Source organism: Nothobranchius furzeri, chromosome 7 (genome assembly GCF_043380555.1).
Source record: "Nothobranchius furzeri strain GRZ-AD chromosome 7, NfurGRZ-RIMD1, whole genome shotgun sequence".
In the NCBI taxonomy this organism is placed as follows: domain Eukaryota; kingdom Metazoa; phylum Chordata; class Actinopteri; order Cyprinodontiformes; family Nothobranchiidae; genus Nothobranchius; species Nothobranchius furzeri.
Window position 1 is genome coordinate 65,476,088 of NC_091747.1, and position 24,000 is coordinate 65,500,087.

General features: G+C 42.3%; 1 protein-coding gene across 9 annotated transcripts in view; it reads left to right on the forward strand.

Annotated features, from left to right (window-relative positions):
- LOC107374493 (band 4.1-like protein 3) overlaps positions 1 to 24,000 on the forward strand; it is a 107,212-nt gene that overhangs the window by 26,215 nt on the left and 56,997 nt on the right. For 4 of the 9 annotated variants that reach the window (XR_011521205.1, XR_011521206.1, XM_070553547.1 and 1 more), the window contains exons 2-13: positions 1,791 to 1,878; positions 1,963 to 2,139; positions 2,239 to 2,343; positions 2,855 to 2,897; positions 2,986 to 3,061; positions 3,257 to 3,378; positions 3,448 to 3,544; positions 3,627 to 3,714; positions 4,496 to 4,648; positions 15,055 to 15,152; positions 15,231 to 15,406; positions 15,694 to 15,777. Coding sequence is in view for 2 of the 9 variants with exons in the window: in XM_070553547.1 (XP_070409648.1) it covers positions 1,801 to 1,878; positions 1,963 to 2,139; positions 2,239 to 2,343; positions 2,855 to 2,897; positions 2,986 to 3,061; positions 3,257 to 3,378; positions 3,448 to 3,544; positions 3,627 to 3,714; positions 4,496 to 4,648; positions 15,055 to 15,152; positions 15,231 to 15,406; positions 15,694 to 15,777 (1,297 nt within the window). In the remaining 7 variants the exon portion in view is untranslated. Of the gene's footprint in view, positions 1,495 to 1,790; positions 1,879 to 1,962; positions 2,140 to 2,238; positions 2,344 to 2,854; positions 2,898 to 2,985; positions 3,062 to 3,256; positions 3,379 to 3,447; positions 3,545 to 3,626; positions 3,715 to 4,495; positions 4,649 to 15,054; positions 15,153 to 15,230; positions 15,407 to 15,693; positions 15,778 to 24,000 lie in introns of all 9 variants that reach the window. The other 5 variants (XR_011521209.1, XR_011521210.1, XR_011521207.1 and 2 more) reach the window with 4 other exon arrangements.

A 24,000-nucleotide genomic window follows, 5' to 3' on the forward strand; every position in this document is an offset into this window, starting at 1 on the left:
TCATCAACTTTAAAACACCTGGTTAAAACGTATATTAAAAGCTTAACCGAGCAGAAGGTGCTTTAAAATCTCCAAAGTTGATAACTGTTCCCAAAACAATACACTGACTAAAAAATCTAGTAAAACTTATTTTAAAAAGCTTTACCACATGAAGGTGTTTAAAAACCAAGGTCAGTAAAATAGCCCGAACAAAGTTAACCTTAAAAGCGAACACAAACATCAAAAGATCCCACTGGATCATCCCAAACTTATCATCAAGAGTTAAAAAGTACCACAGTTTAAAACTCAAACAAATTCAAACAAATCTAAACGAAAGGGGTTGAAAACAAACGAAACCGGGAGGACAGCAGAACCCCTGCACTGCTACCTCCCAGACTTCTTCTTCTTCTTCTTGTTTATTGGCGGGTGGCATCTAACTTCTAGGTGCATTTCCGCCACGAGTGTGAGTCAGAGTAAGAGCGTATCAAATAAATAAATAAATGAATAAATAAATGAATAGAACTGTTTATTTATTTAACAAACCACTGTGTTTTAGATACTCAATAACCAACTTATATTTCCTTTCTTCACCATTTAAAAAATTCTTTACACTTATCACTCCACCTCCTATGTTTTTAATTTCCTCTACTTCCCTCGTATTTTATGCAGTTACCTAAAATATGTTCCTCCGTTTCTCCCCCCACCCCACATCCACACACACCTGTGGGATGTTTCCCCATCAGATGCATCATATTATTAAGCCCACCAGTAAGTCCCAATTTTAATCTTGATATTATTCTTTCATCTCTACTATTCCTCCTTATATTTTTCCATTTTCCTGCTTTCCCTTGTATCTGAAATAAATGTCTTCCTGTCTCTTCCTTTCTCTCGTTCTTTGCCACTCTTCCATTATATGTGCTTTAATGATAGATTTAATTTCAGCGGCACTTTATGCAATATTTATTATTTCTCTCTCTCTTATTGCCTTTTTTGCAAAAACATCTGCCATTTCATTTCCTTCTACTCCTCTATGTGCCGGTGCCTATTAAAAGTTAACTTCTGTACCCAATTTCCTTAATCTAAATATGGTCTCATATATTTCATATAAAATATCTATTTGACTTTTGGTAGACTGCCTCCCAGACTGCTGAAGGCACAGCCTTTATATGCAGGTGTTTGCTCATTAGGATAATTCCTCGCAGCTGTGCTCCTCAGCAGCCCGGGAGAGATGAGGAGGAGGGGCGGTGTCAGGCTGATTCACCAGGGCTTGGTGATCCTGGCTGCTTCTTTCCCCTGGCCAGACTGACAACCGTAACATAGGGGTTGCCTTTAATATAGCGTGGATGCTTGAGCGCCTCGCTTGCTCATCCTCGCTTGAATAAGAGAGAATTGAGTCCACCTTAGCATTGTTTGTGGAGTCAGTAATCCTGGAGTTAGGGTTAGGGCCTTTGCTCCTGCAGCATGCTCTCATTGATCTGCTCATTAGAAGCATCATCAACACTGTCCAAATGTGAAGTAAGCTAAATTCTCATCATTGCAACAGCAATGAAAGCACCAGAAAGAATGACATTTTGCTCTTAACAGTGTTTTTTAATGTAGTCCAACAATCAGCTGTAGCTTCCTGTTATTTTTACCCTGTTGATTCAGCAGCTCATCAGGCTCTGCAGAAGCTGTTAATCACATTCTAATTCAGCTCAGGTGTGATACATCAGGGAAACCACTAAATCAAGCTGGGCACTGGCCCCTGGGGAAATGAGCTGTCAACCCCTACCTTAAGGTAACCACAGCATCTAACTGTCACTGTTTGGCAGGTGGATCATCATGATAACAGAGCCAGGTGAGGCCCAAACAGAGGTGCAGTATTTTCCTGAAGCTGCTGCCTACTCTACACCAAAACAGGTGAGTATTTTGATAAAAGACTAATGAAATCATTGGCCTCACTGCTGGATGCTACAGTGTGACCTCACTTATTGTCATTTGGAGGGGCAGGGTGAGGTGCGCCAGAGTCAAAGCCAAAGCTCATTAGTTGAGGACCCGACCAGCCACATGACATCAAGCAGTCACATCACGCGATCACCAGTCAGAAACCCTCTGAGTTTCAGAATGATGCAGATCAAAGTCACACTACTGGATGGATCGTTGTTTACCTGCAACATGGAGGTGAGACAGGTGTTGACAGAACCAGAGCACAACATTTTGCCAGTGAGACGGTATGGATTAGAGGTTGCTTCATAACCGGTTTCATGTGATTCTCTGTAGAAACGGGCCCGAGGCTTGCAGCTATTGGAAAAAGTTTATGAATATATCAACCTGCTGGAAAAGGATTATTTTGCTTTGTCCTTCAGAGATGCAGACAACAATAAGGTAAAGGTATCTGATCACCTGTCTGTCTGATAACTTTTCAATTTGTACATCAGTCTCTCTGATTATCTGCCAGGTCAGATCACCTGGGGGCAGCAGTAGCTCAGGAGGTAAAGCAGGTTATCCGGTAATCAGAAGGTTGCTGGTTCGATCCCGGCTCCGACCAGAGAATGCTGCTCTTGTGGGGCAGCAGTAGCTCAGGTGGTAGAGCGGGTTGCCTCATGATCGCAGGGTCATGGGTTCGATTCCAGCTCCCGTCAGGGGTATCCTGCCGTTGTGTCCTTGGGCAAGACACTTCACCCACCTTGCCTGCAGGTGGTGGTCAGAGAGACAGTTGGCAGACTACATCGTAGCTCATCCCCACCAGCGTGTGAATGGGTGTGTTAATGTGTGGATGACTGATTGTGTTGTAGAACCCTACTTTACAAATGCAGCCCATTACCTGTCTGTCTGTCTGTCTGTCTGTCTCATATGTTTGTAACACTGTTTTCTGATTCTGGCCTTTGTTTTGTAGAATTGGTTGGATCCAGCCAAAGAAATCAAGAAGCAGGTCAGAGGTCAGTTATTGGTGATTGGTTCATTTAGGAAATGCAGACTCACCTTTTGAAGCTGTTAGTAGAAGATGATTGGTTCTATATTTCTCAGGTGTTCCCTGGAACTTCACATTTAATGTAAAGTTTTACCCTTCCAACCCCGCCCAGTTGTCTGAGGACATAACCAGGTACAGTCACACACCTAATGCTAATAATAATGGCGTTAATAATATACTATATATAAATAATAGTGGGACCTTTCAGGACACCCAACAAGACGTAACAGTATAGTAAATACACATGCTTAAACTAAGAACAGAGGGAGATAAGTCTTTTATATTTCACCTAAGGAGATGGGTAACATCTTACCTGTTCATTTGCAGGTACTTCCTGTGTCTCCAGCTCAGACAAGATGTTGTTTCTGGTCGTCTTCCTTGTTCATTTGCAACTCACACAATCCTTGGTTCTTACACGGTTCAGTCGGAGCTTGGAGACTACGATCCAGGTGAGAAAAACACACCTTTAATCCTCATACTTGCTGTAAACTCACTGCTGACCTCTCTGCTGTTTTCAGAAGAATGTGGTCCAGACTACACTAGCGAGCTGTGCTTTGCTCCAAATCAAACTAAAGAGATGGAGGCGAAGATCATGGAGCTGCACAAAACATACAGGTTTTTGTGTGTCATATGTTTAGTGTGAACTTCAGTGAGTTCAGGTGAGTTGCTGCCATTTGATCATGTGTTCTGTGTTTAGAGGAATGACTCCTGCTGAAGCAGAGATGCACTTCCTGGAGAATGTGAAGAAGCTTTCCATGTATGGTGTGGACCTTCATCATGCAAAGGTATAGATGTTCTCAGTGGGCTCTTGAGTTCAGAAACAAGAACACGATTGGGAGAGCTGCAGGATTTGAGGAACACCTCGTTTTCTGTTGTACTGGAGTAGATCAAACAAAGAAACCAGAAAAATGTGTGTTCAGTAGAGTCAGTTGTGGTGGTGTGATGTTAGAGGGAGTAGAGATCTACCAGCCTGAACACTGACGTGAGGTTCAGGTGTCTCACAGGAAAGGTCTGAGAACACACATTAATTCTGCAACCCCTCAGTCTTTAGAAAACTGGGCTTGACCCACCCGGAACCAGAACCTGGAGTCTAACATCATCCTTATTTATCGTTTATACGTACCGGTGAAGTTGGGATCAGGAGTGTCCTGAAAACCTGCTGCTGATGCTGACTGCTTTTGTGCTTCCAGCTCTCAATAAATCACAAAAACACGGTCCAGCTCTGCCTGGACCAGGTATACATCTGTGTGGGTTCCAGGGGGACTGAAATTCATTTTCCAACATGAAAGTTTAGAGTTGCTTTAGCTAGGCAGCCAATCAGTAGCAACAACAGAACCATCTTGATCCAGCACTGCTCTCAAACTATAATTTTGCTCTCGAAGGTCCAAACATTGGTTTTTAGACCCTCACTTCTTTTTACGGGTTAGAACTTTCAGTTAGAATCTGGACATCCGATACTGATCCAATTGATTTCTTCATCTGATTTCTTTATCTAATATTATCTATTATCTCTGGTATTTGTTATTAGCTCATGTGTTAACTCTTGTGTGTGTGTCGGGGGTGTAGGACCCAGAGGGCATGGCCATCATGTTGGGAGTGTGCAGTAGTGGTCTTCTGGTCTACAGAGACAGACTAAGGATCAACCGTTTCTCGTGGCCGAAGATTGTGAAGATTTCTTACAAAAGGAACAACTTTTACATCAAAATCCGCCCAGGAGAGGTAAGAGGTCAAAGGTTATCACAACTAAAATCTTAAAAAACCCACCCGAGTCAATCTGGGATCAATAGCTTCATAACACATCTAATAGTTTCATAGGATGGACTAAAACTCCATCCTAGTACCTAGTTGTGTGTGTGTGTGTGTGTGTGTGTGTGTGTGTGTGTGTGTGTGTGTGTGTGTGTGTGTGTGTGTGTGTGTGTGTGTGTGTGTGTGTGTGTGTGTGTGTGTGTGTGTGTGTGTGTGTGTGTGTGTGTGTGTGTGTGTGTGTGTGTGTGTGTGTGTGTGTGTGTGTGTGTGTGTGTGTGTGTGTGTGTGTGTGTGTGTGTGTGTGTGTGTGTGTGTGTGTGTGTGTGTGTGTGTGTGTGTGTGTGTGTGTGTGTGTGTGTGTGTGTGTGTGTGTGTGTGTGTGTGTGTGTGTGTGTGTGTGTGTGTGTGTGTGTGTGTCCTTGTGAGCCCTCACAAGGACAAATGGGAGTCGAGCCCATTTTTCTAAACATCCATCAAACGAGATTGAGAACGCAAGCTTGTGATTGGTCAGAATGGCACTCTTTGTCAACAGCACCACCATTGCGCCCTCAAAAACAAAGATAACAGGCAGCATACACAGAACAGATTTAAGAGTACCTCGTGGAAAAACTCTAAAAAAAATAAATAAAATGTATTTCTCGGTGACTGGAGAAGTAAAAAAAAAAAAGGCAGCAAGTGTTTCATTTGTGCATGGAAATGATGGGAAACTTGGGTTAGAGGTGGTGAGCGCATGAAGTGGAGGAGAATGAGGGACAAATTTGTCTGTGTTAAAAAGCCTGTGAAATACAAAAAACACAATATAAACACAATTAAATGCACAATTTTGGACCTGATATATGACAGGGTTGATAACAAGATGGCGCCTGCGCTGGGATTAGCCGCGGTCACCGGACACTTTTTCAACCTTTTCTCTACTAACCTCCTTTCCGCCTTGCTTCTGTTCGCGATCCTCTTCAGTAGGGTGCTGGCAACCATCCCCTATGGTCGCCAGACTTTTGTCCCTCCATTCGTCCGCGATCACCCAAGATGCACTGAGAGTTTACCTCCCTGTTTTTACGTGAGCAGTGCGCTGGCCTGGAGCCAAACGCTGATTCCTACCCGAACGCCTCCAGGGATGATTATCCAATCCCATGAGAACGTCAGAGGAAGAAAGGTAAATAAGCAGGAATGCAGGTGAGAGTAAGACTTCTCTTAAAGTGAGGTGTATCTAGTAAACATTGGCATGATCTTTTAGCTTCTTGCCATTTGTTGGCGACCTGAATACCACTTTCACATTCCCGCCAGGCCGTGATGCGGTGTGGTTTCTCCGTCCAAGTTTTCTAGTCTGTTTTTCCTTCAGTGTTTTCTCCTCCTGTTCCCTCCATAAGTGGTTTTTATAAACACTGTGGATCTAACCCTGCTAATTTACGTCCACTAACTCCAGCTGGTTCTGTAGTTTCCGATTCCTCCACCTCACTCAGCATGGCTCTATTAAATACCCGCTCTGTTAACAATAAGTCCTTCCTGCTCAATGATCTAATTCTGTCTCAAACCTGGGTTTCATTTATCAATGGTACTAATGCACAGATCTGTGTGTAGGCACAAATTTACTCAGTGTGGTATGTGCCTATTTGTACCTGTGCATAAAAATGTTCCTAAATGTAAGAAAATCTGATCCCGTGCGCACAAAGAGTATCTAGTGGTAGAACGGGGAACCGCAGCTCTGAATGTCTCAGTCATCCATGCATGTTCCTCACCCACAAATTATATTTACCCAATAAACAATTATTTAGGTGGAGAAAACAGCTGTCTCATTATTGGAGCTAAAACCTATAAGACACCTGTGCCTGACGGGAATCTGACATCATACCATGGCTGATCTGTTTTATTGGAGAACTTAACAGAGCGTGCTCTCTGGAGGGAACGTGTTCTCCATGAGCGCCCTGATCTCAAAGAAAATCTTTCTCATTTACTGTGGCTTTAGACCCTTTGTGTGAGAGACAAACCACACGAACCTGATTCCACTTCATATTTTATTTTACAAACACGAGAACCTTCCAGAACCTCCTCTGCTCCACCATCATACACACCGCGTTGCCAAAGTAACCAGACTGAATGACAGCTCAGAGGATGCTGCACTCAGTTTTATTTGGAAATGTTGTCTATCTCAAAACAGAGCGACTCCTTAAATGTAAATGACAACCCATTACTCTACGATTTATCAGATTCATTCTTTTATTTATTCCCGAGGGTAACCTGTCCTCCGTCCCGACTGCATTCATAACCTCTAAAACTTTCTTTTGTGCTTTGGCAGCCAGTGCTTTGATCTTGCTGTCAGTAAATTATTTGCTGAGGACATAGCATGACCAAATATGTTTAATTGGGGGTGTTTCTTTATGCAAGTCAGATTTTACATACAGTGAAGCTTCCTTCTTCCATCTCAGGAACGTCGCTAAGCTGAGTCCCATTCTGTCTCGCTCTGAACTTGAGACAGTTCTCCACACCTTCATCTCCTCACGCTTAGACTACTATAACTCTCTTTTCACGTGTCTGAGCAGAACCTCCCTGAACCGTCTACAGGTGGTCCAGAACGCCTGTGCTCGGCTTCTGACCAAGTCCTCCAAACACACCCACATCACCCCGCTTCTCCTCCAGCTTCACTGGCTGCCAGTCAACTTCAGGGTTCATTTCAAGATCCTGGTTCTGGTCTATAGGGCCTTACATGGACAAGCACCATCTTACATTGGTGATCTTCTTAGTCTCTACACCCCCAGCAGGTCCCTGAGGTCCAGTGACCAAAGCCTACTGGTTTTGCAGCACCAGGCTAAAGGTCAAAGGTGACAGATCATCTGCTGCTGTGGCCCCCAGACTCTGGACCTCTCTCCCCCTGAGCCTGAGATCAGTGGACTCAGTGGTCTCCTTTAAAAAGCAGCTGAAGACTCACTTGTTCAAGCTGGCTTTTGGATGACCTTCTTCACCTCTCTCTCTTTATTCTGCTCTCCCCACCTATTCCACCTTCCTCAGGATCCACTGGTTTCCCTCTATCTTCAGACATGGAAATCCCTCACCTTTTGATGAAATTTGCTGTTTTGAACCCAAAATGGGTTACCTCGTACAGATCTGATGAGTAAATGTTGATCGGTGGTGAGTATAGCAAGGTTGGCTTTTCTAGTTTAACCAATCTCAAAATTATTCAATTTAAGTTTATTTATAAAGCGCCAAATCAGGACAAGAGTCGTCTCAAGGCACTTCACATAATAAACATTCCAATACAGGTCAGTTCATTAAGCCAATCAGAAATAATGTTTCCTATATAAGGAACCCAGCAAATTGCATCAAGTCACTGACTAGTGTCAGTGACTATACAGCAATCCTCATACTACGCAAGCATGCAGCGACAGTGGAGAGGAAAACTCCCTTTTAACAGGAAGAAACCTCCAGAGGATCCTGGCTCAGTATAAGCAGCCATCCTCCACGACTCACTGGGGATGGAGAAGATAGACAGACAGACAGACAAGTAATGTGTCTATAGTTATATTGTGATGTCTTAGTAAATATTGTGTTTGGTGAAAGATAAACTTTATTGTATTTATCCTAGTGGATCTATAATTAAACAGATAAACTAGTAGTAGCACATCCAACGTCAAGGAAAGCAAAAAGCCATTATCAGGAGAGGGATAATGTTTTAGTGGTTAGCAGCAGTGTGCTAGTCCCCTCTATGAGGCCACCACAGCTCAGCAGAACATCATTGTAGCTTCTTCTGGGGAGAAAAACACTTAGAGAGAAAATAAAGTTAACAGCTGAAATTGCAGAAAATAGTACAGTTAAAGAGCAGATTGTAGAAGAAAGTAGTAGAGTGTGGAAAGTGGTCAGTGTATCCTCCAGCAGTCTAAGCCTATAGCAGCATAACAACAGAGATAACTCTGGATAATCTATCCTATTTAGATGGAGGCATGTTGGAGTCAGGGCAAGGGAGAGCTGTCTTTACCGACTGTACACTCCACCTCCCTGTACTCCCCCACTTGTCCAGATTTAGGCTAACATCAGATTTTAACCATAGGCCCTATCAAATAAAAATGTTTTAAGCCTATTCTTAAAAGTAGACAAAGTGTCTGCCTCACGGACTAAAGCTGGGAGATGGTTCCATAGGAGAGGAGCCTGATAACTAAAAGATCTGCCTCCCATCCTAATTTTAGATATTCTGGGAACCACCAGTAGACCTGCAGTCTGAGAGCGAAGCGCTCGGTTAGGAATGTATGGAACAATCCGATCACTGATGTATGATGGAGCTTTATTATTAAGAGCTGTATATGTGAGAAGAATGATCTTAAAATCTATTCTGAATTTAACAGGTAGCCAATGTAGGGAAGCTAAGACAGGAGAGATATGATCTCTCTTTTTAATTCTCATCAGAACTCTAGCTGCAGCATTTTGGACAAGCTGAAGACTTTTAACTACATTCTGTGGACTTCCTGAGAGTAATGAATTACAGTAATCCAGTCTTGATGTAATAAATGCATGAACTAGTTTTTCAGCATCACTCCTGGAAAGGATGCTTCTAATCTTAGCAATATTCCGAAGGTGGAAAAAGGAAGTCCTACAAACCTGTTTAACCTGGGATTTGAATGACATGTCCTGGTCAAAGATAACACCAAGGTTCCTTACTTTGTTCTCGGAGATTAATGTAATGCCATTCAGGTCAGGCGATTGGCTAAGCAATTTCCTTTTCTGGATTTCTGGTCCAAAGATGAGAACTTCCGTCTTGTCTTGATTTAAAAGCAAGAAGTTTAGAGTCATCCAACTTTTTATGCCCTCAAGACAAGCCTGTAATCTACCCAACCGATTAGGTTCATCAGGGTTAATGGATAAATATAGCTGAGTATCGTCAGCATAACAGTGAATTTATCCCATGCTGTCTAATGATTTTACCAATTGGGAGCATATATATAGTAAAAAGAATTGGTCCAAGCACTGAACCCTGTGGTACTCCGCAAGTAAACCTGGAGTATGAAGATTTGTCATGTAAATTTACAAAATGAAATCTGTCAGACAGGTAGGATTTAAACCAGCCTAACTCTGTTCCTTTGATCCCTACAACATGTTCAAGTCTTTCTTAAACAACATTGTGATCAACTGTGTCAAAGGCAGCACTGAGATCTAACAAGACTAGAACAGACACAAGATTCTTATCTGAGGCCATGAGAATATTATTTGTAACTCTCACTAATGCAGTTTCAGTGCTGTGATACTCTCTAAAACCAGACTGAAATTACTCAAACAGAGCATTAGTGTTTAAATGCTCACATACTTGGATGGCCACTATTTTCTCCAGAACTTTGGATAAAAATGGAAGGTTAGATATTGGTCTATAATTCATTGGGTCATCTGGATCCAGAGAAGGCTTCTTAAGTGAAGGTTTGATTACAGCAACCTTAAAATCTTGTGGTACATATCCATTTACTAAGGATAGATTGATTATATCTAGAATGGGGGCAGTAACCAAAGGAAATGCATCTTTAAATAATTTGGTTGGGATTGGATCCAAAATGCAAGTTGAAGGTTTAGATGAAGCTAATATTTTTGATAACTCTGAAAGCTCAACTGGATCAAAACGGTTCAAGCACAGATGAGGTTCTACAGTCACCTCTGATGCTGCCTCACTTACTGAGGAAGAAGAAATCGCATTAGGGAGGATGCTAAAGATTTTGTTTCTAATAGAATTAATTTTACTTGTAAAAAATCCCATGAAGTCATTGCTGCTGAGGGCTAAGGGAATAGATGGTATGATTCTGTGTAAGTTTAGCAACTGTACTGAAAAGAAATTTAGGATTATGCTTATTCTTCTCAATTAGTGCTGAAAAATAAGCAGTTCTAGTTTGTCGAAGCTTATTTTTATAAATTATCCACTGGGGGAAATATTCAAGAGGATTTGTAAGACGCCCCCGAAATTCTAATATAGTTTAGCTGTCAGCCTGTAGACATTCCTGCTGAACTTTATTCTGTTTCATGAACCAGGCTGACCTGGGTTTATGTTAAATTCAAACTGGGAGAAAACTTTAGTCTACCTTGAGTTAGATGTTTTCTTCTTGTTTGCTTGTTTCTTCTCAGAGACACAATGGATATAGGGAGATGATAAAAGTCAAATTGTCCCCAAATGAAGCGTTAGTTAGCTGGTTAGCGAAGGGGAGGTAGCTGTCATTAAACCCTAATCCAGCCTCCTGCTGGGGTTGTTATCATCACAAATAGAAAATAAACATTTTGGAAGTTAGGATTCTTTATGGTTTTAGTGTTTTCAGCAGCAGAGCCTGGTTTGTTTCCTTTGGGTTCAAACAAAATAACAAACCAGGCCAAACATGTTATTACTTTATCTAATGTCATCCATAATTTATTTAGTTTTTAATTTTTAAGTTAATTTAAAAACAATCATTTAAATATAATTAAATAACATGTTAAGAGCACTAGAATGTGGCAAAATAACATGTTAAGAGCACTAGAATGTGGCAAATATCTGCTCACTAAAATGTTTCTGTGGGAGACCTCCCAGACCAACTCCCCCATGAGAACTGTAATGAAATGCCATCTAACCCCTGAAGTGGCTGCTGGTTTTCTGGAAACTTTTAAAAAGATCCCTCCTATTAATTCAAATGCCCCCTGTGATTTTATCTTCAATGATTTTAACAGCAGACTTAAATCTACTCTGGATCTGCTCGCTCCACCTAAGATTAAAAAGCTACAGCCAAAACCGGCTTCCCCTTGGAGCAATGAAAACTTAAAAATGTTGAAAAGATCTTGCAGGGCGGCAGAGAGAAAATGGAGGAAATATGAGAACACAATTAATAAACAAATATACACTGAATTATTAAAATCATACAACAAAGCTGTTAGAAATTCCAGAAATAATTACTTTTCTAAAATCATCTCGGAACACAAAAATAATCCCAAAATTCTGTTTTCTACTGTCACAAATATTTTGGGTTGTGAATTTAGTTCTCTCCAGAAAACCCCCTCGGACTCTCTCTGTGAGGAGTTTGCAGCCCACTTCAGAGGGAAGGTAGACACCATCAGACGTAACATTTTTTCCTCCCAATGTCATGCTGCTCCCAATCAATCTGAGAGTGTGTGTCTACCTGAGGAAACACTGGACAGTTTTGTCTTGGTTGAAGTTGAGACTATTGATAAAGTTTTCTCCTCAGTGAGGCCCACCACATGTGTTCTGGACCCGATCCCCCCAAGGTTTTTTAAACAATTTTATGACTCTTTTAGAGATGAGATTTTAACTTTGATGAACTGTTCCTTTCAGACGGGGGTCTTTCCTGCTGCTTTTAAACGGGCGGTGGTCAGACCCCTGTTGAAGAAGAGCAATTTAGATTTTAATGACTTTAACAATTTTCGTCCGGTATCCAACTTACTATTTTTAAGCAAATTTTTAGAGAAGCTTGTTTTAATACAACTTAACGATTTTATCAACCACCAACATGTCCTAGAGAAATTTCAGTCTGGTTTTAGGGTGAACCACAGCACTGAGACGGCCCTTCTGAAGATTTTAAATGAATTTAGAACAAATTATGATGCTCGGAGGGCAACAGTGTTGGTTCTGCTGGATCTAAGTGCTGCCTTTGATACAGTAGACCACACTATTCTTTATCCCGTTTAAAACAGATCGGCCTCTCTGGTGTTGTTCACAGTTGGTTCACTTCCTACCTCACAGACAGGACTTTTATGGTGAGTCTGGATACCTGTTCCTCTGGGGTCCACAGCATCACATGCGGGGTGCCTCAGGGATCAATTCTAGGCCCAGTGCTTTTTAACCTCTATATGCTCCCTCTGGGCAGCATCATCAGGAGACATGGGGTGAATTTCCACAGTTACGCTGATGATACACAGTTGTACATCTCCGTGTCTCCTGATGACGCACAGCCAATGGAAACACTTTTTAATTGCATTTTAGATATTAAATCATGGATGACTGAAAACTCTCCAGCTCAACCAGGGCAAAACTGAAGTTTTAGTCATCGGTCCTGAGGCCCAGAGAGAGAAACTTTTACCTAAACTACAGTCAATGTCTTTTTATCCATCACTACAAGTGAAGAACCTGGGTGTGATTTTCGACTCTGAGCTGACTTTTATCCCCCACATTTAAAAACATCACAAAAATAGGTTTTTACCATCTTAAGAATATCGCCAGAGTCCGACCCATTCTCTCTCGGGCCAATGCGGAGATGCTGATGCATGCTTTTATAACCAGTAGGATAGACTACTGCAATGCCCTGCGTTCTGGTCTTCCCAAAAAGATCATCTCAGGTTTACAACTCTTACAAAACTCAGCAGCACGTGTCCTGATGAAGACCAGGAAGCGGGAGCACATCACTCCGGTTTTAAGATCACTGCACTGGCTCCCCGTATGTTTCAGGATCATTTTAAGGTTCTTTTAATGGTTTTTAAGTGTCTTAATGGTCTTGGGCCTTCTTATCTTTCAGAACTGCTTTTACTGTATAAACCCTCGCGGTCTCTGCGCTCCTCTGGCAGCCATCTCCTAGTTATTCCTAAAGTTAAGACTCACACCCACGGCGAGGCGTCCTTCAAGTATTACGGCCCTCGCCTTTGGAACGGGCTGCCGGAGGACCTCAGGTCCGAAGGGAACATCCAGGCTTTTAATAATAGGCTCAAGACCCACCTTTTCAGCTTAGCTTTTAACTGATCACTATTTATCTATAAGTACATATTTATCTCTTTTATTTTTATCATTTTATCTACATCTTAGTGTTTTTATATGATTATGTTTTCTTTTACTATCTTTATAATCACTTTTTATCAGTTACTTTTTATCATTATTAGCTTTTATTATTTTATATGTCATATATCTTAAATCCTCCAGTGTTTCCTCTGCGGAGCCCTCTGCCTTGGGGTCGGTGGTCAGGGGCGGCGGCGGCCGGGGCGCTCCCCGGGTAGTGCCCGGGCACTGGTGGGGGTTTCTGTCCTACGCCACTGGGCGTCATGGGCCGGTGTCTTGGCTGCTGCCGTGGATCTGTTGCTGCCAGGGCAGATGGCTCCGCTGATTATGTGTCGTTCATTACCTGACCCATCTGAACTCAGCCTATTGTTTACTCTGGTGTTCACGAGTGTGTGTGTGTGTGCGTGTGGGTGTGTGCGTGTGTGTGTGTGCATGGACGAGTGTGCGGGTGATTGTATGTCAACTTTTGGAAGTTGGGTGCGGGAGGGGAACTGTAATTTTTAATTGTTTTATACGTGGGGAGGGGGGCTGGGATGGGAATGTGGGATCTATGGGGCCATTTTAATCTGTAAAGCACTTTGAGTTGCATTTTTTGTATGAAAAGTGCTATATAAATAAAGTTGATTTGATTTGATGATCACCTGATATACTCTCTCTGTCCTCAGAGCTGAGGACAATACAGGGACATGTGGCTATGTCTCAGACTTTGTCTCTTCTCAGAGGAACAGAAACTTGTTAGCAGAAGGTAAACAAAGGCTTTTTTGTGGCGAGAGGTTCTGGTCCGAATGGATTTGAACCTCCTGCCAGATGGGAGCAAGTTGAAGAGACTGTCCAAGGTTACTTGGGTCAGGTGTTAGTTAACCTGCACACCTCCTGGAGGTGTACAGGTCCTGAATGGAGGGGAGTTTGCAGCCAATGACCTCAGCAGAGCGTACAACACTCTGCAGCATCTTCTTGTCCCTGGTGGTAGCTCCAGGGTACCACACGGTAATTGAAGAGGTGAGGATGAACTTGATGACTGCGGTGTAGAACCGCCTCAACTGCACTGATAGGGTTAAATTTCTTCAGCTGCCTCAGGAAGCACATCCTCTGCTGAGGAAGCGCTCACAATATTAATTAGAAAAAAAATATCTCAAGGTGATCGGTAAATGGTGCAAGGTGATCACAACACAACACAACAATGGCAGTGATGTTCAAAATTCAGTCTCTGGCTCCTTGTCAGTCTCTGAATCAGAAAAGGACTGCTGGCAGAGAGGCAGCAGGCAGAAAGCTATTGAGCAACTAGTGACTCCGCCCTCTAGCCAATGAATGACTGACAATTGCTGACATTGTGTTTCCAGACTGGCTCAGTATGCTATGAACCACAGTGAAGCAGGTACTGAAAAGTTGGGGGGCAAATACTGAGCCATGCTGTTAAAAAAGGCTGTCAAAGTTAACCAAACCTGAGTCACGCTGAGTACTGCTGTTGGAAATGACCAAATATCCAAAAATGATCATAAATTCTCAAACATGACTAGTTGGTAAATTCAGTTTTTAAACCAGCCCAGAAAGTTGGATCTCTCAGCTAAAACAAATGAAAGTACTTTGGAAGTTTGGGTGTTCAGAAGATCAATAAAAATACTCCATCACATCTTAATGGTTTCATTTCTAAACACCTCTCTTTCTCCAGTTTGATCAGTTTGAGTCCATCATTGGCTTTAAGCTGCTGAACCACCGAGCAGCGAAGCGGCTATGGAAGGTCTGTGTTGAGCATCACTCCTTCTTCAGGTCAGTTCTTGTCCAGAGATGTGTCCAACATGTCAAACCATCTAACAAACAGACATCTGATTGCCTAATCTCTCACAGGCTGGCTTCTCCAGAAGAACCACCAAAGAAGTTTCTGTCCTTGGGTTCCAAGTTTCGCTACAGTGGGCGAACTCTGATTCAGAGCCGCAGAGCCAGTGCACAGATCTCCAGACCTGCACCCAACTTTCCACGATGCATCAGCAAGAAAAACCTGCTCAGTCGCAGCCTTGATGGAGGTACTCTTCACAGGAAGACTTGTATTCTTAAAAATCCTTGCCTAAACAGACATAGTTCTAATCCTTCTGTTTTTGATCATTTTCCATCTGTTTTCAGTTTTGATCTTTCCGTTTTTTTGTCCCTCCGCTTTTTAGTTCCGAGAGTTTTCATTCTTCCTTCCTGAATCTAGATTTGTACAGTCTTTTTTAGAAGCTGTGCCAGTAGTCGTACCCTACATAGATTTGTAAGAGTCTATTGTGGTGTTCATTGTCATAAATGTTCTATTTCCATTTTGATTGGTCCTCAGCTTCCAGGGCCACTCCCACCTCTTCTCTGATTGGCTCTCCTGTCATTACTGTGTCCACCAAAGCCAATCGAGGTGCAAATTCAGGTAGAACCTTCCAGAGTGATAAAACAGTACAGCCGCTCTTTGATTGCACAAAGATCACATATCTTTTAGCTTGCTGATAAATGCTGTGCCCTGATTGGCTCAGCTTATTTCAGACATGCCTTTGATTGCTTGTTTGTGTTGATACAAAAAAAATGAATACTGCTATCAACACATGTGACTGATCTCTTGGTGGGAATAAACTTTCACAGAAGAATGAAGGTAATTCTCCTCTGTACAAGGTCAGGGTTAACCTTAACCATAAAGGGATACTTTGCAACTTATTCATATTTTTATAATTTTCTTGAGCCAATATGTACTAAAATGCCCCTTAACATGGTTAATGAAAGACCACCCAGACCACCCAGCCCCTATCACCCCATGTGGCCAGAATTTTCTTCTTGCAACTTCAGACTGGTGGGCCGCTCTGTTGGGACTTCCCAACTGACATACCTGGTGCTGCAGTCTACTTCAAGCACATTTCCTGCATCTGTTAAGTCATGAACACAGCAGATTTGTTTAATTTAGTGACAAATCACCCCTCTAGACACTTAGGAAAGACTGCCTAGTGCCCATTTAGAGGCAGTAGAATGTAAATCAACATTTTCCTTGTTATTGATTAAAGACCGCTTGGGGTGGGGTCAAATGTAGCAATTCTAGCCTGTTTTAGGGGTGTTGAAGCACCCCTAAAATGAGCACCAGCACCCCTAAAGCTTGAGATTTATGAAATTTTCTATTTATTTACCATTTGCTGTTTTTTTTAACACACTAGTAAAACATAAACACCATAAAATAGGTTAAAATGTTGTATTGTAAAAAAAAATAAGCAATTCTACCCTACCTCATAAATTGTTTGATCCTGCTCACCTTTCCCAGACTCGACTCTGAGAGCTCTGTGCCTTCCTGAGCTGGCTGCTATGTTGCAGTTACGGGACCAAGATTCCTGCTTTGTGCAGGACACTCTTGTGTTTTCATTACTTTTCACAGGTCCTGCAAATTGATATACTGTCCCATATGACTCGACGAGATGGAAAAACAGTATATTTAAAAAAAATATTAAATATTCTTAATCAATATTAAGAATTATTAAATATTTTAAAAAAAGTAAAAAATATATTATGTGTGCCCCTGGCCATTTGGTGTTGTTTAATACAAGCCAAACCCTTTGAAACAACATTAAAGATCAGTTGAAATTATTAAATTGTTTGGCCATTTTGTATGCTACATATCCCCCCTTCCAAGGGCATGGGTCACGGACAGAGGACCATGAGGTGTTGGACAACCTTAGAGGCCCTGAGAAGTCAGCAGTGGAAGACAGAATTGGTTCCAAGGCACCGCAAGCAGCAGGAATGGCGAAATTCAAACCCTCACACAGCATAGCAGTCGATATATATCCCACACAGCATATTGTAATTCCACATAGTGACATCCGCAGGCAGGGACCACGATGAGAAGTAAGCCCGGGCCATGAGAAGAAGCGGACCAGACTATAGCAAACCGCAGCGATGTACTATGTGTGTGGAGATTATGTGAATGGAGATCAACTGAAAGATGTTGATGTAGTAAACTGAGTACCGAAAAGGTGCAGAAACAAACAAAAATAAACAAACCTATAATACGGTGTAAAGGGTTTAATTTACATATTATTTAATGAACCATAAGACATGAGATTCCATAGTAAATATGAAATCCACCTTATGGATCTTTGGGTACTGTTTAACCAGAAGATTGGAAGATTTTATTGCAGGGATTATGGGTTAGGGTTATGTAACAACCTCGTATTAACTCAGAGACAACAGAAGAGAGTCAAGTTTTAAAAGTTTAAAGATTTATTACTAAACAAAGTAAACTAGACTAACTTTAACACTAAATGTATGGTGTAACTAAGGTGAGTGAGACGGAGAATGGTGTAGTGTGGAATGTTGTTCAGATCTAGCAAATCCAAAGAAACTTAGTTCTGGTGGGAGTTAAGGTGATGTCTTCGTGCTAAGCTTTGACTCGGAGATTCATAAACGCATAAGACACCATTCTGTCGCCCTACGTACCCTTGGTGGAAGTCCCCGTCTAGATCAGGAGGTGTAGAGGTCCAGCTTGGACCTTTCTGGAGCCGACGCTTGTAGAACAGCCGCTGCAGCCGACCAGTCCAGTCCGGGTTACGACAGTTTATCGGCATCTAACAAGACCCAAAATGGGGTTGTGATGATTCAGCTTTTATTCTGAAAGGAACCGTTGCAGCAGGTGGAACAGCAACAGATTTTATCCAGCTTGTCGTTGGTTCTTTCTGTTGAAGAGGAAAGTTACGGATTGGCTACTCCGACAACTTCTCTAGAACGCTTTGAACTGGCGTTAGAGATGACGTGGGCATAGTTTTATACTTCTGATGTTTTGGTTTATGGTCGAATGAAAAGATGACAGATTTACCAAACGCCACCAAAACCACGCCTCTGTCAGATCTGGCAGATTCTGATTGGATCAGTAAAAGCAATGTGTGATGTCTTAACCCTTCGTGTAATCAGTCTCTAGTGGAAACATTTAAAGTTATATTACCTATTATATTCTGTAGGATTATAATATCAAGTAATTTCATTTCACAAATTGGTTCACATCTTATTATTGACTAACACTTTGTTTGATTAGCTTATTAAAAAATAGAGTTCTTAGATTTATTAAAAAGAGAGTCCTTTGTCTTCATTCTTGTCTCGAGCTGGAAAGGCGGGGAGGGAGGAGGACAGGAGAACGCGCAGCTAATTAAACATTGTGGTTCTGTACCTTTCTCTTCAGCACAGCCGACAAAGGTTTATGATGGGTCAGTCCTCCTGCATGCTCAGATCATTCCCTTCCCTTGCTTGAAAAATTGTTCCAAAATGAAAGTTGAACCCACATCTTTTTTATCTGTGAATTCAATGCCGTTCGGCGAGTCTCAAATAAAAATTTGGGCATCTTACTGTAAAAAAAATATATCACTAAAGAAACTCTAAATAAACTATGTTCACATCCAGAATTGAACCCAGGTCTTCTACATGAAAGACCAACATCTTACGAGGTGAGCTAAAGTACCAGTGACATATTTTGTATCTGTAACATTTATATCCTTGATGACAGCTGAAACAACGTTCAAAGAACGGTTCGAAGGGCTATGCCTGAGCGTGAACGCGCATGAAGCAGCCTGCTCGACCCGAGCATCTCTCTTTTTCTGTGATTTTACAGAAAAACAGGCGATCACAGTAACAATGCCAGGGCTCATTCTACAGGACCAGGGCATTGCAGGAGAATGTATTAAGAAGAAATTTATTATTTCTATACATTTTTTGGCTGTCAAACTTCCATAATGCCCCTTTAATGATTAATTAACTTTTAAGTTTTAAATGTTCACATTATATTTAAGAGTCCATTCTTTGATTAAGCAACTCTTACGAGCTGAGAGTGTTCACTTTATTCAGAGGCATGAGGAGTCATGTAGAACGATAAGGGGAGCTTGAGGCCTTGAGCAAGGGACATGATGTTGACAATACGTTATCATGTGTTCAGAGCTGCAGAGAGGCTCTGAACTCCAGCTGATGGAATAGCAGGACCCGGCAGATTAAAGCAGCACATGTAGACTTCTGTCTCCATGTCAACCAGATATTAAAGGGGTCAAACTGTATTTAAAACTGGCCATTTCTGGACATTACAATGGTTAAGCTTTTACTTCAAACTAAGAATAACCTCTCTAAGTATCTGAGGGAAGGAGGATTGCCTGAGGTATTTTGGTAATGCCTTTAAACTTGTCAAATTCTGGTTTGTCTAAATTTGTAAACAGTAGCTAATATAGGCTAACTCACTTCCTGGGCTCGTCAGTTCGAAGCCAGCATACTCAGTTAGGCCGACTAGGTGAGCAAACACTTGGGACCATCCTCTCTTTTGACCTCAAGGTCAAAGCCTCTCTGCAACACTTGCAAGTGGTATCAGATACAAAATTAATATGCCAACTTCCTACCATCACCTGGAAGGTATCTCAGAGCAGACAGGTTGTGCTCAAAGCTGAACTAGGGGTTCCGGTACCCAGAGGTCCACGCTTCCAGCAGTTTGTCCATACCGACCCCTTGACCACCTGGATCGCACAAGGGCCTTCAACACAAAGGGATCATAGATCCGCACACTGGCGTGTGTAATGCACCAAAGGGTCAATTTTGCACCAGCTAATTGAACACAAGATAACATTTCATTTGCAGATATAATCCCACTTTCTACCTGGCTTCCAAATCCAGAAAGTTCTGCTCAGTGCTTGTTTGCATACAAGAAACCATAACAAAATTGTCAAGGTCTCCTGCTAAGGTCCTGCAGTCTCTGCGTAAAAGTCAGACTGCTGATTCCTCGCCTTAAATAAAAATCAAACCTATTTGAAGCTCCTACAGGACTTTACAACTTATAAGCTTAAATAATCATTCATGTTAAATGAACAAGAAGTTTAAATAAAATGTTTGAGTAATCTGTTTCTTAACCAATGATGGTTTTAAAATGAGTATTGCTCTTAAAATGATCCATTTCAGATCTTATCTACACCAGATCAGTATGTGTTTTAACATTATTTACACTCATACACATTACAATAAAATGCTTATTAATTTTAATATTTACTTCACATAAGTGCTTTAAAATATTCTCATTCACAAAGTGCCTACCACCTTTGTATCTGAACAAGGCATGCCTTCTGAGGAATGTTTGATAAAGCCTTCAAAACGTGTTAAATTCTGATTTGCCAAACTTGCCAAAACTTATAAACATTGTGGTTTAATAAAACAGGAATTACTTCCCGATTAGTTTCAGTTTCTAGCTGACTCTTGAACTGGCCAATTTGAGAGCAAGCATTTTTTAAACCACCTTCTTTGACCTCCAGTCAAAGCCTCTCTGCAATGCTGTGACTGATATAAGGCAAACGTTTTTTTAATAACTTTAATTCTAGAATCACATCAAGACAAAGACACTTAACACTGTCCTGAGACGGGGTGTCACATATTACAAATTTCAAATACAAATGGGGTTTTCATGAGCTGTATGCCAAAATCATCAATATTAGAAACAATAAATTTTAACAGGAGGTTTCTTCCTGTTAAAAGGGAGTTTTCCTCTCCACTGTCGCTGCATGCTTGCTTAGTATGAGGATTGCTGTATAGTCACTGACACTAGTCAGTGACTTGATGCAATTTGCTGGGTTCCTTATATAGGAAACATTATTTCTGATTGGCTTAATGAACTGTGAATTGGAATGTTTATTATGTGAAGTGCCTTGAGACGACTCTTGTCGTGATTTGGCGCTATATAAATAAACTTAAATTGAATTGAATTAAAAGGCTTGAACTACTTCAGTTGTGTGCAGGGGCGTAGCACCAAATTCTGGGCCCTATGTACAAGTCTTCTAGGTGGGCCCCCATGCTCAATTACTTAATATCTCTCTTACACATTTCTTGTCATGCTATAAGACAAGATAATAAATATGATCTTAGTTTAACCTCTATATTGAGCAAATACAAACACCAGCATAATGAAAGTGAAATGCCCAGACTTCACATATAATTATTTTTATTTGCCAACAATGTGTTCAAACAAAAATCCTGGAATTTATTTTCCAGTAAATGCCCACTGACGGGTCTTCATGTTAGCAAAATCACTTATGAGATCTTTAAAGTCCAATCCTTTGGCTAATTGGCTTTCAATAGAAAGAAGACCTAGGCTGTTCAGTCTATCCTGGGACATTGTTGATCTCAATTTTTCACCAGTTTCAATTTGCTAAAAGCCCGTTCACCCCCAGCAACAGTCACAGGTAGTGTGCAAAATATCCTCAGTCCAATACAAACTTCTCCAGAAATGCTCTGTAATTGCATCCTGTAGATGGCATTAAGCAGCTCAAGAGGAGACCGAATGTGTGGAAATGTGGCACCATATATTGTTCTCAGGTGTAGCATCTCATTCTCAAATTCAGCTGTGAGATCCTTGTAATATTTTCTCATCAGTGCCTGGCATGATATCTTCATCTGCTCTTCAGTCATGTCTGTCATGGTTCATGATGTTAAGCTTTGCTGATATGTATTGATATATTAAATACCTATGACATGAAATAAACCAGGTTCTCTCTGTGAATGTAATGTACTCTAAATTTTATAATCCCTGCATTATCAGCCAAAGATTGTCCGTTTTCAAGATCAAATATAAAGAAATTTAAAATAGGCTTAAAATATCTAACCAAGTCAATAACAATCCTCTAACACCAGTGTCATCATGCTATACGAAAAACAGTGGCAGCTTCTCATTCCTGAGATTACCACGAATCCATCGATACCAAGTTTATCCTGGTCCATGACTGGGAAGGAGCTGAAATATCCACAGAGTGAACCTGTTTTTACTGCGAGGTCCGCCAATTAATTGGCGGCGGCCGCCCGCGATAATTCTGATTAATATATATATATATTAATTAGTGTTTTCACTGATAACACTAATTAATTTATATTTGATCTTGATGGTGAAGCTAAAGGCGTTTAACACTGAACACCTAACATGAATGCAGCTTCTGAGAGCTAGCTAATATCAGCTAAAACTGTGTTCTGCTGCTGCTGGCTGCTGCTCACCTTCCTTCTTGAAAAACCTAGTCAATACTTGCTTCTGTTCAATTAACTTTTTCTCCTTCTCCTTCTTTTCTTTTCTAGAAGCCAGATTTCCCTTTCTTGGGAAAAGACATGACTGACTCTCCTGCCTCCAGCTCTGGCTGTTGGCATCTGCGATGTCTCATAGCTGTACATGCGGCCGTGCAGCCCCTGGCCGCGGGTGTGGACTAAACCACTTTGCACATTTTTAAGGGGTGATAGATGCCTCAGAGATTATTCAGTTATTATTTTTAAGGCGAAATTCTGTTTCTTAACCTCTTTATCCAGGTAAAGGGAAGTTTATTAATACATTAAGTAAGTTTGGGAAAAAAAACAACAATAAAACATTTTCATTCAATGCTGTCTCAGGGCCCCTCCCTGCAGTGGGCCCTGGGTAAACGGTACCCTTTCCCCCCCCAGTCCGACGCCCCTGGTTGTCTTCTTCGTCTTCGTCTTCGTCTTACTCCGCTTATCCTGGTCCGGGTCGCGGGGGCAGCATCCCAATTAGGGAGCTCCAGGCCGTCCTCTCCCCGGCCTTGTCCACCAGCTCCTCCGGCAGGACCCCAAGGAGTTCCCGGACCAGATTGGAGATGTAACCTCTCCAACGTGTCCTGGGTCGACCCGGGGGCCTTCTGCCGGCAGGACATGCCCGAAACACCTCCCCGGGGAGGCGTCCAGGAGGCATCCTGACCAGATGCCCTAACCACCTCAACTGGCTCCTTTCGATCCGGAGGAGCAGCGGTTCTACTCCGAGTCCCTCCCGAATGTCCGAGCTCCTCACCCTATCTCTAAGGCTGAGCCCGGCCACCCTACGGAGGAAACTCATTTTGGCCGCTTGTATCCGCGATCTCGTTCTTTCGGTCATTACCCAAAGCTCATGACCATAGGTGAGGATTGGGACGTAGATCGACCGGTAAATCGAGAGCCTGGCTTTCTGGCTCCGCTCCCTCTTCCCCACGACAGATCGGCTCAGCGTCCGCATCACTGCAGACGCCGAACCAATCCGCCTGTCGATCTCCCGATCCCTCCTACCCTCACTCGTGAACAAGACCCCGAGATACTTAAACTCCTCCACTTGAGGTAGGACCTCTCCCCCGACCCGGAGGTGGCAAGCCACCCTTTTCCGGTCGAGAACCATGGTCTCAGATTTGGAGGTGCTGATCCTCATGCCAGACGCTTCACATTCGGCCGCGAACCTACCCAGCAAGAGCTGAAGGTCAGAGCTGGATGAAGCTAGGAGGACCACATCATCCGCAAAAAGCAGAGATGAGATTCTCCTGCCACCAAACTCGACACACTCCACACCACGGTTGCGCCTAGAAATTCTGTCCACAAAGGTAATGAACAGAACCGGTGACAAAGGGCAGCCCTGGCGGAGTCCAACCCTCACTGGGAACGGGTCCGACTTACTACCGGCTATGCGGACCAAACTCACGCTCCTCTGGTAAAGGGACTGAATGGCCCTTAACAGAAAGCCACCCACCCCATACTCCTGGAGCGTCCCCCACAGGGTGCCCCTGGGGACACGGTCATAAGCCTTCTCCAAATCCACAAAGCACATGTGGATTGGTTGGGCAAACTCCCATGGCCCCTCCATCACCCTTGCAAG